Source organism: Pleuronectes platessa, chromosome 1 (assembly GCF_947347685.1).
Source record: "Pleuronectes platessa chromosome 1, fPlePla1.1, whole genome shotgun sequence".
Taxonomy (NCBI): Eukaryota; Metazoa; Chordata; class Actinopteri; order Pleuronectiformes; family Pleuronectidae; genus Pleuronectes; species Pleuronectes platessa.
The window spans coordinates 24,699,311-24,713,244 of NC_070626.1; the positions used below are offsets into that span (position 1 = coordinate 24,699,311).

The 13,934-nt window shown below is 43.7% G+C and overlaps 2 protein-coding genes across 2 annotated transcripts; both read right to left on the reverse strand.

Annotated features, from left to right (window-relative positions):
• Positions 1 to 4,754: 4,754 nt before the first annotated feature.
• On the reverse strand, positions 4,755 to 6,306 carry pou4f1 (POU class 4 homeobox 1). The gene is made up of 2 exons (XM_053423736.1): positions 6,184 to 6,306; positions 4,755 to 5,732 (listed from the first exon to the last, which is right to left on the reverse strand). Exons 1-2 carry the CDS (start codon positions 6,304 to 6,306, stop codon positions 4,755 to 4,757), a joined length of 1,101 nt encoding a protein of 366 aa, XP_053279711.1.
• Positions 6,307 to 7,685: 1,379 nt separating this feature from the next.
• On the reverse strand, positions 7,686 to 13,539 carry obi1 (ORC ubiquitin ligase 1). Its single transcript, XM_053424263.1, has 6 exons — positions 13,365 to 13,539; positions 13,038 to 13,173; positions 11,458 to 11,549; positions 10,398 to 10,619; positions 9,975 to 10,063; positions 7,686 to 9,544 (listed from the first exon to the last, which is right to left on the reverse strand). Exons 1-6 carry the CDS (start codon positions 13,434 to 13,436, stop codon positions 8,191 to 8,193), a joined length of 1,965 nt encoding a protein of 654 aa, XP_053280238.1. The 5' UTR covers positions 13,437 to 13,539; the 3' UTR covers positions 7,686 to 8,190.
• Positions 13,540 to 13,934: the final 395 nt, after the last annotated feature.

Consider the following 13,934-nt stretch of genomic DNA (forward strand, 5'->3'; position numbering starts at 1 on the left):
TTATATATATCTTTTGTTTAGGTGTATTTATAAAACTGAGAAGAACACGCGCCACGTAGTTTTGAAATTAACCCAATATACGTGCGCTCTCCTATTTATTTTTCATATTGTAATAATTAATGATCTAATCCATCTTAACGTGGGCTCCTAACAGCTGCGATCAGTTTATATAGGTCCGCTCCCTTCCGCTCACAGCTGAGGTTTAAAAAAAAAAAGAAGTAGTGTGCTCGTAAATCTAAGCGCCTGCGTTACCATAACATGCGATGAAATCATTATTTGGCGACGTGGTGTCAGAAAGTCTCTCATCTCGTCTGTCAGGAATCCAATTTCCTTTTATTTACATCCACAGTATAGATTAATTACTCCTCCCGACCGGTAGCCTGAAGGAATTAAGTTATGAGATCCTCGGGAAGGCTCCATGATTAATCCATCGCGGCCTTTATATGCAAGGAGACGAAAGAGGAGAGAGGAGGGAGGAGGTGAGGAAGTGAGGCACTTAGCCTAGGATAAAAACATTGTTACATCATAATAATAATAGTAGTAGTAATAGTAATAATAATAATAGTAATAAATATGTCCTATTCAGTTCAATGTCATTACATTATCTCAAAGCACTTAAGGCCGAGACCTTACCAATTTAAAGAGAAACCAAACAGTTCCTACAATGACGAAACACTTTGGCGACTGTGGAGGGAAAAAACATTGGAAGAAATCTCAGGCACAAGCAAACTCAATGTGCTGCCTCGACCGGTTGGGGTGAGCAGAGAAAAATAGGGTAAGAGAGGAGAGGTGGGAGAGAGAGAGAGAGAGAGAGAGAGAGAGAGAGAGAGAGAGAGAGAGAGAGAGAGAGAGAGAGAGAGAGAGAGAGAGAGAGAGAGAGAGAGAGAGAGAGAGAGAGAGAGAGAGAGAGAGAGAGAGACCATGGGAACAGTTGTTTGACTGTCATATTTATGCTCTGGTACTTAATGTAAATTAACAGTGCATATTTACAAGTGTAATGATGTTATCCATGATAGCATCACCACCAGTCAGTAGTAGTAATAATAATAATAATATGAACAATGTTCTCGAGGGACAGAGAGAGAGAGAGAAGCGTTACTCTGAGGTTGGGAATATTTCTTGAGTTGTTGGAACTCATAATAAGATAAATAATAATAATAATACTTATGATAGTAATTTATCTGGGGCGTTTATTATTCTCTGTGATCATAACAGCGTCAGACAGGAAACCCAAAGCATCATGGGATGGGACCATAGGAAGTGTGGATCATTTGATGGGGGGGATATAAACAAATATAATGGGCGGAAAGGCCCTTCCATGCAGACCCATGCAGATAGTAACGATAGCTACATGATCATGTGATGCTCTATCGATAGAGCCAACAGGGTTATGATATCGGCGAAGCTCCTGATGAAAAACAGCCCCCCCCCCCCCCCCCCCCCCCCCTTCCTGATTAATAGAGGACTCTGTCGTAACGGGCTGACATATGGCGGGCGAGGCAGCTGGGGACGGCACCTCAGGCTTCCCCTACGGCCATTAACATATTAGAGGCTATTGAGCAGCAGACAGTCCGACTTGATCCAGCGGGCCCGCGCACACAGACGGAGCTGTTTGATGCACATTTTCAATAATGCAGCACCCTGCTTTGCGCGCGACCACGGCGCCGCGCGAGGTGCCGAAAATACAAGCGCGTGTGCGTGTTGTGTCACTCAATAATATTGTGCTCGCTTGTGAGACTCTGATGTCACCAGATTAAAAAAATTGTAATAGACAGATGGATGCATAAAATAAATATGGATAGATACAAACATGGATGTGTGGATACAAATTAGAAAGATGAATAGATAGATAGAGTATTAACATTAATATGTTGTGATGTTTTGTGTTATGTTACTCAATAATAGTGTGTTCCACTGTGAAAGTTTGCTGTCATCAGATTTGACCGAATAGTAATAGATGGATGAATTCAATAAATATGGATATATAAACAGATGGATGGACGAAAATCCTACATAGTTCACACAATAAGGACAAAATACACATATAATAAATATAAAGTAAACAAATAATTCCACACTTCTGAATAGATGCTTGAACAAATGGATGAGCCAGAATTTATTTCCATTTATTGTTTCAGAATTTAAATAATTGGAGAAACCTGGAATTTATCTTCAAAGTTTCCCTCGAGTAACACATTTTCTGCTAGGATATAAGTTTATCTGCTGGAAACGCTGTAGAAAAATCCTTCAAAATAAACGTCGTGCAGTTCATCCTTACAGCCTCGTTTAAAAAACAACGTCCCTGTATTTCTTTTCTTTTTTTCACACTGACATTATTTCGAGGCAGCTCCAATGTGGACGTTTTGCAATGATCTACAACCTCTCTTACTCTGGAATATAAAAACTATACTAGATCAATAAAAGAATATAGTGATAAGTTAATGAACGACAAAGTGACTAAAGACAAAACTAAAAATGGGTTTACTCACATTGAGGGGAAAAGGCTCTCTCTTCAGTCCATGTAACCAGGAGCTATAAGAGAAGCAATAAAGCAGCAGCAGCTTCCTCCATCCGGCTGCTTCCCCCACGAAACCCCCGGTAGCTCTGTGAAAATATTGCGTTTTATATATCAGCAAGTCCTGATTAATATTGCATCATCTGATTTAAAAAATTTAATGTTTTCTTTTAAATGCAGCGGAACGTGAGTGCAGCCCAGAAGAAATGTCTGAGAGGGAACAGATTTACCTGGGGCAGGACAGTGGTCATTTTCAAAACACAAATCAACTTCTCTTCTTCCTGGTTTTATTCATCCTCTTCTCTCCCAAGTGCAGGTGATGAGTTATTGTGACCGAGCTGGGAAATGTCATTAAATGTTGAAAGGCGGTAACTTGATTTTTAGTTCAGTCATTTCACAGCCTATATTCTGTTGTAATTAAACACTTTAATATACGAGCATTTAATAATTACATCAATTACCTATAAGTCAACCCCACAAACTGAGATAAATTAAATTATAAATGTATTTAAATTAACTTTCTTTCTTCCAAGTATTTGTGGAACAGATTCCATTATAAAGATATGTATTGTTATTATTTTGTTCTAAAGTAATCAATATTATTTATATTCTTAAAGAATGGTGTATTCAAAAGATATAAAAAATGCAGGAAAAGTTGCAGAGCAAGTTAAGAACAAGAGATAAAAAAATCCTGACAATCATTCATTTCGAAAATGAATCGAATCCCAAATTATGCAAATGTCCTCATCAATAAATTAGACAAACTTCATCAGACCATTATTTCGATTCATATACTTCTAATTTCAATAATGCAAATCAGAAAGAAAGGCAAGAAATTTAGCTTTTTTTCCAACATGATACCAAAACTGAATCTGAAATTTAAATAACATCTCCACGAGTACAAACATTTTTTTCACACATTAAATAGAGAGTTGTGTCGAGTGTCGGCACCAATCACCACCAGGAGAAATAGGCGTTTAGTTTTCTTTCTTCAATTTATTAGAAGATTGCTGGAACACACCTCCCTGTTGGATTTGGCTCACACAGGATGAACAGTACCAATGAAAGAAAGGACAACAGAGGAGAGTGGAGGAGGAGTGGTGGGATGAGAAGAGGGAGGGAGACAGTGGGACATCTTCTTCTTTTCTTTTTTTTATATCTTCCACGATGCACATGTCGCTGCAGGTTTTTGTAAACATACTTGTGCAGAAAGTAAAAATTATTACTTACACAACCGTAACAAGTAACACGACAAACAACGTGGTGATCTCCATGTGAAAACAGGCATTAAACAGTGACACCCACAACATGAGGTCTTATCAGCAGACAGCTCGCTAGTGACTCTTCTCCCAATGCATAGTGTTCGCACTGCAAACTCACAATTTCGTAGGTTGTTGTTGGATCAGAAAAGAGTTTCGCGCTCTCTGGGTCTTTTCTTTTGAAAAAACTTCGTGACGCCAAATGTTGACCCTATAATTTATGTCCAAAAGACAGGAGCTCACCTCTGACACGTGATAAAGTGAAGTCTGTATATACAAAAAAAACATTTCGACACAAACCTAAAGGGTCTTTTCTGTGCAAATTCAAAATAAATATATCTATAGATGTGACAGCCCTGCAGGAGGCTAAATTACCGCCCGTGGATTTCATGCAGGCCTATTTATTTTTCCCGTTAGCCATAAAAGTTCGCAACTAAATTTGAGTTCGTATAGCAGCCTCCAAATAACATAAATAAATAAATAAATAAATATACAGATGAATAAATGAACACATTCATGAATTATTTCTATACCAACAACGACAGAAGATATAACCAAACAGAAGAACACAGTTCAACATTCAATGAGGTAATTCGTAAATGGCTATACTTCAAATAATAGGCCTATCCGGAGAAACATAACTCGCTATATTATCAAGCAAATCACCTCTGTCCACGGGTGTTTATTTAAATAAAAAAAAGGCAATGTCAAACTTCTTCCCCTCGATAGCAACTGAGCAGAATTCGAGTGATCTGTTATTTGCATACTTCTCATTCACCGATAACGTGAAAATAAAACCAGATATAATATGAAGCCTTGTAAAACGGGAATCTAAAGCCCACATGTGCACCAACGTGTAAAATATCGCTGGAGACGAAAAGACTGAAAATGGTGTCTTCGTGTCCCTTGGTCCCCAAATTCAGTCCCACAAACTTTTTTTGATCCTTTTTTATGTTTTTGTTTGTGTCTCTCTTTGCTCATCAGTGAGTGGCGGAAAATTTCAACCTCTTCTGTTTCTGTCTTTGGTTGCAAAACCACACGCGCACCACATTTTTTTTCAAGTCCAACTTTTCCGCGATAGCTGCGATTTTCTCGGACGATGGTCGCGGCTGCACGGCGAAGTACGCCTCCAGAGACCTCTTCTCTGGGGCCGCTATCGACGTCCGCTTGCGTTTCTTTTCCCCTCCGTTGAAAATGTCCGGTTTGCTCATCTTCTCCCGCTGGGCCCCCTCGGCCTCCTCCAGCCAGGCCTGCAGGATGGGCTTGAGCGCGATCATGTTGTTGTGGGACAGAGTCAACGACTCGAACCGACAAATTGTACTTTGGCTCAGTGACCCCACGCCGGGGATTTTGAGATTAGCCAGGGCGCCGCCCACGTCCGCCTGGGTCACCCCCAGCTTGATCCGCCGCTGCTTGAAGCGCTCCGCGAAAGCCTCCAGCTCCCGCGGGTCCGTGTCCGAGTCCGTGATTGAGGGGAGTCCGTTGTTATTGAGCCCTGGGCCGCATTGAGTCCCCCCGTGGTGGCCCGGTAAGAGCCCGTGGTGGGTGAGAGGCGAGTTCATGCCCATAGCCTGGTGGGAGAGGTGGCTCAAGCCGTGCATGTGAGAGTGCGGGTGTCCGGAGGGGGTGGAGAGGAGCCCGCCGCCTCCTCCGCCTCCTCCGCCACCTCCACCGCCGGTCCCGTCGTGCGACATGAGGTTGAGGGACGGCGAGCCGATGTGGTCCATGATGTCCGGCGTCTCCAGGTTCTGGTGGTGGTGGTGGTGATGGTGGTGGTGGTGGTGGGCCAGTGGCACGGTGGAATTCGACGAGCAGGGCACCGCGCTCATCGTGTGGTAGGTGGCGTCGGGCTTGTAGGGGTGCGTCTTGCCCTGGGACACGGCGATGTCCACAGCCGCCAAAGCCTCCGCCCGGGCCAGCAGGGTCTCATCCAGGCTGGCGAAAATGTTGTTCTGCAGCTGCGAGAGTGGAAACCATGAAGAGGAGAAGGGGGAGAGGGAGAGAGGGGCAGGGGCACGGAGGCGAAAATGGGGAAAGAAAAAGACAAAATAGAAGAAAGGAAGGCGGCAGAAGAAAGAGAAAAAACATAAATAAATGCATCTGTCAGTCGGGACATTTGGCAACACACAACAGAGCCGGATTATTCCTTCAGAAGCGGCAAGTCATAAAAATTAATACAAAAAAAAGAGTAAAGCCGAGCTTTGCGTGCAGCATGCTTTCAAAAAGATCACAGACTCTTCCAGTGATCGCCGTGGAATACATGAAAAAAACATTAAGTGCGCGTCTTGGCTGAATGTGCCTTGGAGCAGCGCTCGTTATTACGCACAGACCGCGCTCGGCGCTACATGCAGCCGAAGCCCGGAATAAAAACAGGAGAAAGTGGAAGTTTTGGGGATGGGGATCATTTACCTGTGGAGCTTGTAGACAGGCTCTCCTTATAGCTTCCGAGCTGGAGTGCAGCGTGGTGTACTTGTGCTCGGGTAGAGAGGGATGCATCGCGAAGTGCGGCTGTTTGCTGTTCATGGACATCATCTTGGCGAGCGTCTCCAATTAAAGTGCACGGGAAAGAAGAGGGGGAAGCGGCTGCCGGAGCTGGAGAACAGTCATAGATACACAGCGGATCCTCGCTGCCGATCCGGTAATGACGCGCCGCTGCAGTTCGCCGTGTTGTGCGCCGAGGAGCAGCCTTGAGCCCGGAGATCACAGAGATGCCTGCAGTCTCTCAGACGCACTTATCTGTCTACTGTTTCCCACTGCTGGGGATGAGAGAGGCTCTTACACCTGAGCGCCTCAGATCTCGTCAAGCCCCTGCCCGGCTGCTCTCGCGAGACACAAAGTGCCAGAACAGTGAGCAGGCTGACAAATAAAAACTGCTCACAGGGCAGGCAGGCACATCTGGAGACGAGACGCCTGCGCCCTTTTATTTTTTATAAGGGCTCACTCGTCTCCGTCCTGTCACGGACACGCACAATGTCCAAACGTCTTTAGGCCTAATTCTTGACTTAAGAGTCCGTAAACCTTTGACCTCACTGTTTATTTTCAGTATTGGTCCATTTTTAAGTATTTATTTGGATTTAGGAAATAGCATTTCTGGGGATATTGGTACACAATATGTGTCCAAAATAGGAGTAAGCGCAGGAAATATCAATGTAAACCCAGGGAAGATGCATAATATGGACGCACAAATATTGCTATAATATATTAATATGCTATTATTTGTGTATTTATTTTTCTACCAGTTGTTCAAACGTGTGTTGCATGGTTTCCCATTAGACTGTGCTCTTGTCCCACTTGTCTCTCATCTTAACCCTTTGGAAGTAATGAGGCCTCGTCATTAAGGGCCATCGTCGCCCGACGAGCATTAAACAAATTGATTTAATACACCAGCGTCACCTTGTACACAGTCTTTACCTAAATTAATTAATCCCAATGAATTAACACTTCATTTATTCGAAACCACCGCGGTTACGCAATTAAATTTTCATGCGGCGATTAGAGTATATGTGAAATATACATGATATCGTTAAATTTGCATAATAAATAAGGCTCTTTGTGCTACAATGGAATTAACTGTGTGCGTGTGAGGTCTCTTAATGTGTGTGTCGCTATAGGCTACGACAAGATTTCACCGGCATGGAAGAGGCCCGGCTTTTAATGGCAGCAAATTATTAATTAGTACAGTCTAATGGAATGGAAATAATCAGAAGGAAATATGATTTTTAAAAAGTTCTAACTTGTTCACTAAATATTAATCTAAATTTCCACTGAAATAAATAAGAAATTGAAGATTAATCCCAAAATATCAGGCCAGTGTAGCCCATGGCATCCTATGACTGATCATCACTGACTGAGCTTTGAGGAGACTTGAATCATGCAAAAGATGAAAAAACACAATAGAAAATTAAACCTCATACATTGCATTACTTTTTTATTTCCTAACACACTCTTATGTTGCCATATTTAATTCAAAATGTCATTCTTTCATGATAGTCATCCATCTTTCAGTATTGCATGTCATCATAAAAAGATTACCATGTTTCCTGAATCGCTAGAAGTGACCGACACGTGACATTTGAGAGGGCTGGAGGAAGACTCTGCACCAGGAGTGATGCACTAACACAGACCAACACCAGAGTGTCTGTTTTAGTTTTGCTCAATAACAACGCACACATGATCAGACTAGAGTTAAGATCGGCCTTAATGGCTATTCAACCGCTACCTAGAGCCACAAGCACACTACACAAATAACTATCTGAAAGACAATATGACAAAACATGTGTGACCGTGATGCTCAGGTGTAGATTAATATCAAGCGACATGAAGTTAATGTCACCAGTCGTGTGTACAATGTGAAAGTGGACACATCAGTGTATGGCACTGTGGGAACACACAGGTCTCGCCCCTTTAAAACCTTCTTCACATGAGCTTGGAAAGTTTCGTGGGACTGCTTGTGCTGAAAGGACTGTGAGACTTCCTCTTGGTTGGCTGACTGATGATGAGTGTGTGTCTGTCTCTCGTTGTGTTCGCAGGTTTCCCGTTGCAGCTGAAAGAGGAGGAGGGGCTGACGTGGTCGTGGTCTCTGCCTGCTGGACTCGGGGAGCCGGAGGGACCTTCTTTGTTGTCTTCCAGCGAATCGAACAGCAAATCGAAAGACAGCTCTTCAGTCTGGGAGAGACCATCGTCCTCCGCGCAGTCGGAGACATTGACCCGACTGTCCCGACCCGACACCTGCGCTGCAAAAGCTTCCTCCGCCGCGCTTTTTGGGGACACGTTGTCAATCGAGGTGCCGTCCGCGTCGTCCCCTGATGGGTGGTTCGTCTGGTCATTGTGGGTTGACGTGACGCCAGGGCAGGTTTGGGGTTCTGGGATTAGTGTGTGGCCCAAGTCCGCGGCAGGGGACGGGCCCAGGGAGAGCTGTGATCCCCTGCTACTGCAACTCTCTCCGTCCAGCATCATGGAGTCCAGCTCGGAGATTTTGTCCAGATAGGCTGCATCCATGGAGGCCTCGCTGGACATCTGGTAGCTCTCAGGTTCGTCAGCTTCGAGGTCGGTGGAAGTGGATTCTTCAACCGGGCTTTCTATACTTGGACCTGGACACGGCTGGTCGGTCGAGTTAGGTCTCGGCCAATCGCCCCAGAAGTCAGCCTTTGAGGTTTCCACGTCAGTTGTCGGGGGCAAGCTTTTAGTGTATTTGTCGAGGATGTTGAAGTGGTTCTCGATGGCACTGTCCGTCTTACCAAGATTTGGAAAATCTTGAAAATCGAGCTTCCTCAGATAAGACCCGGGTTTAAATGCGACTCTCTTTTCACGGATGCCGGGGCTTCTCAAAGTCAGGGAGCGGAAAGCCGACGACGGAGTGGTGGGCAGCAAGTCACAGGAGCTGTTCTCCAAGTCCTCGCTGGTCTTATCCGCAGCCAGGTTATTATTAAACTCTTTGTGGTCTGCAGATGGCACAAAGGTCAAACTGTGATTCCTCGAGATGGTTCGACACTCTGTCTCCGGGTTGCTGCAGATTGACGCCCTCTCATTGTCACTCAAGCTTCTCATCATCATGCTGATTTTCTGTTCCCGTGTGAGAGCCTCCGTCACAGCCTTGCTGCTCCCACAGCCTTCCTGCCCTTCAGGACACCTCTTATCCGACTTTGGGACCCGAGACTCCAGGTCTTCAATGTACTGGTCACTGCGCTCCAGCGCCCTCTTCAGGTGGTCCACGTCACGCTCGTACAGCTGGATTTTAGCTTCCAGTGCTGCCACCGTGCAACGACCAAACCTGGGGGGGGGGGGAGATAGTTTTGTTTCTTTAAATTGTCCAAAGATCATTGTTACAGAAATACCAAATAACATTTACCCGAGTGACAACTTTTGTAATGCATTTGAGAAAAGATATTGATTTTGAAAATAAAATGAATAACCAATATATAAATAAAATGGTCTCGAGTTTGTCTTTAGGAATATCCCTTTAGCTGCTGTCGATTTGAAATAAAATAAGGTCAAATAGACAAATTACAAACTTAAGCAACAAGTCACTGCCTCCAGCTTCAGCCTTTTTCATTCGAAAAACAATAAACTGAAACGGAGCAGCTTCATTGCAGCTTATTTTGATAGTTACCTCATGGCTTTGAGTTAGAGGCCGATGTCAAACACTGTTTTCAAACACGATACATAAATGTGTGCGTCATTAACACAAGACAGAAACTTACTTCTGAGGAGATCTGCTCACCACCTCTGCCTTCAGTCTCATGTTCTCTTGTACAAGGTCGACATTTTGAGATCGTAATGCCTTGTTTGCCTGAGGATGGAAAAGGAACACATTTGCAGTAATTTAAACATTATTTCTCAAATGTAACAAGACAAAAAAAAAAAAAATCAATCGGGTATAGCCTTTATGCTTTAGACAGAAACATCAAGTAAGCTGATCTTTATTTCTTATTGATGGATGGTAATGTTCGCCTCATTACCCCCAGGTAAAATCTGTTGTAGCGAGTATTCTTTTAGACGGAAACATGCAGATAACTAAGTTTTCAAATCATTTAACGCAAGTGAAAAGACAAAGATATTTGTAGCAGCTACAGACAGTGCTAGTAAATATCAGCGCAATGAATTAATCAATACAGGCAACAAACCTCTTTTAGTTTGTCCATATCCTGTTTTACTTTATCGCAGACATCTGTGGCGACCCGCAGCCGGTTTTTCCATTCATCCACGACACTGGGGTCAACGCTCATGTCCTCTGACTGCACTGTCTCAATGCTGCAGGGATCCAGAGCCGTTCTCAGTTGTGCCTCCAGACTTTGATTCTTGATTTTCAGCTCCTCGTTTTCTCTGATGAAACCCTCAATGTCACCCTGGTAGAGGGAAATATTGGCAAAAGGAAAACAGAGTGACAATTAAGTTACATTGAGTTACTAACATGGCGAAAAGTGATCATGGAGACTATTAAAACATGGATTTGTCCATTTAGCCAACAAGAAATCTGGGGAAAAAATTGATCTCACAGCATCTGACAAAATCAACTGTGGCATAGGTAAATCACTAATGTTCCAATGAAAGAAAAACAAGTAACTGCTCCAGAAGTTCTGAGTCCATCATTGCAGAACATCTGTATTGATTGATTGATTGATTATTTATTTAAGCCTCAGAAAACACATTGAGGAATAAGACCCTCATTTACAATGGTGCCGAGGGTACAATGAACAGTTAATACATTGAGAAAATAAATAAATGAATAAGAAGTGAAATAAATATGCATATATAAATACAGCAACACATGGGAAAAGGTCACAAACAATCAACCCTGACGATTCAATAAAATACTATAAAATACTATGGTTAAGCCTAACCCAACTAACAGTTACAATCACTGCAGGAGAAGCCAGCCGTACATGAAACAAGACTCGAGAATTCCCTTAATGAAATACATGAGGCCAACTTTAAAGATTTTTGGACCTCATTCCAGGTGAAATGTGCCTTATAACAGAAAGCTGTCTTCCCCAAGTCAATGTATCAGTGGATGATAGCTGAAACTTCACCTGAGAAGACACTGCTTATGAATTTCTGTTGGTAAAGCCCATGAGAGTCTACCTAACAATCTAAATCTACCTCAAACTAGTTGTTATTGCTTTAAAAATATATAAAAGCATGTAACAAATAGGCAATATAGCACACGGCGTGATGAACTTGTACCTCATACTCCCGTAAAAGCAGTTCTCCTCTGGTTTTCCGGAGACATTTCCTCATGGAAGGGCTGTCACTGTGATCACTCTCATTGGTACCTCCTGTAAGCACAGAGGGAAACTAGGGTGTAAACAGGGCTCACATCCCTTTGAGAGAGGCAACAAACACACTAAGAAAGCAAAGGCAAGTCAGGTTTTACATGAAAAGTCAATGTAAACCGAGATTCCCAAGCCTACCTAGAGAAAGTTGTATTAGATTTGATGGTAAAACAAGTCTTAAAGCCCTTTGAGCCTTTCCTAAAGTGTTAAATCAAAGTTTTATATCAGCACAAAGACCGTCTCAGTAAATGTTTCCAGTTGTGTTCATAAAATGGATATCTAAGGTACTTTCATCTCTTAGAATGAGTCTTTTTAAACCCCATTATTTTAATTTTATCAGACAAACTGGTGCATTAGAGTCTGTTAAAGTTCAGGTTGCAGGGAGAAGATAACTGCGGCAATAAAAGCTCTGCTGACATTTCTGTTCTCAAAACTGTCCCTTAATCCCTGCATGAAATAGTCCATTGAAAGATGGAAAAATACAAATCTTAATCCAGCTGCATGCAGTGTGCGAGTATCAGTGTGAAGAGTGTACCAGGAATTGAGTTTGTGTGATCAAGATCGTAGAATCACACACTGCACAAACAAACACACATTCAACAAGGGATTCATTTCATTTCATTGATTAGATTCCTACGCTTTACGAGTCCTGTTGGGAAACTTTTGTGTAATTCGGACAGGGACAAACACATAATATATATATATACACTGAGACAATGTCACAGAGGCAGGTTTTGTGGTGTTTCCGCTAATAGCTTGATTGAGGATGAAACCTCAGCTAGAAGGAGAATTTATATCAAAAGGAGCAGAGCTGCTAATACCACACAAAGTAAAGTTTGTCTTCATGATCCATCGCAGGGTGGATAACTGATGTGATACAAGATCCAGCAATTTGACTCAGTATCAGATCACTGTCTGATATCAGTATTGGCCTACTTGAACTACAGCCAGGTTCATCACTTTCTCGGGTCCCCTGGAAACATTTCCCAATTTGCAGCGTGTTTTATGTATTGCGTGCCTTGTGACTTTGTGTAGCGAATGTGTCATCAGGTTGTTTTCCAGATAATCCAGAGTTAAGTGCAGGTCTGAAAGCAGCGTAAGAGAGGAGGCTGCTAATGCCTGCTGTCCTTGTTCACACGATCCGAAGTCTCTCTGTGTTGTTGTGCAGCTTAAACGCTTAGTCAAGGAATTAAAAACGGGTTTGAAACTCATTTTCTGATCAGTTACACTTGTGTTGCTTCTGTTTACAGTTATGTGTCTCAGCCATTTCCCTCTGCGTGTGACTCAAGGCTCTCTCTTCCTCTGCTCGTGCTTTGTTTGGTTAGCTTGACTTTTTTATTCTGGAGCTGCGGATCAATGGAGGAACACAAACACTACATCTGCGACGTTAACAACAGGCTCGACTTCACCGCACTGTGTGAGCTGCTGCAGGCGGATCGCAGCCTCGGATCGCTGTTGTTGTGTGTGTCTGCTTTGTGTGTAGCTACCCACCGATGATCTCTCTGCAGGGGCTCTCTGCTGTGATGGGGACCCTGCAGGTGGGACACTGGCTCGCCTTCTTCAGCCACATTTCCATGCAGGACGAGCAGAACACGTGGTGGTTGCCACATATCACCGGCTGCCTGACCTGCACACACACGCAAACATGTTTACTCCGCCGCTTCGCTCACAACGCTAAAGCCCGGAAGCGCCACGAGCTGGTCACGTTCGGCTCCGCGAACTTAAGCCGCGACAACTTTAGCTCTACCAGGAAGCGGTATTCATTTTATCCCGCGTCATCACGGAAGTTGGCGGGTCCAGAAACACGTCGGCTCTTACCTTCCCGAGACAAATCTGGCACGAGATCGGCAGAGTCATCGAAAGCGTCGACGTCTGGTAGTTAAGAGCCATGATGTGAAGTAACACACGGACACACGCAACCTCCGGGGAGCAACAAATCTCCCGACATGTCCCGCGGCTCTACGCGCCGAGTCTCGCAGCTACGGAAAGCCCGAAAGGCCTAAAAAGGGCTTTTCGCGTTGTGACCAGTTTGGGGCGGAAGTGCAAACATGCAACATGCAACATACAACCTTGCAAAAACCTGATGTGGTGCAGGTTGTTGGAAGTGAGGCTGTTATTACTTGAACTGTATGGAACACAGCAGCAGGAGTGACAAAGACACTGAAGGCTAAACACCAGGATTTTAGATTGACAGGTCTTTTAGAAAAGAGCAGGCTAGATTTATTATGAGATCATTAACTTCATTAGAGACATTGATTTAGCTGAAAGGACATAGCAGATTTTTTTCGTGATTGTATTCTTCTGCCTGATCTCTTGTTCCACACTCCAGTCCTGCTGGTGGCGGTAGTGCGCCTGTAACGTGGTTTACCAGCCGCCAATGAACACTAG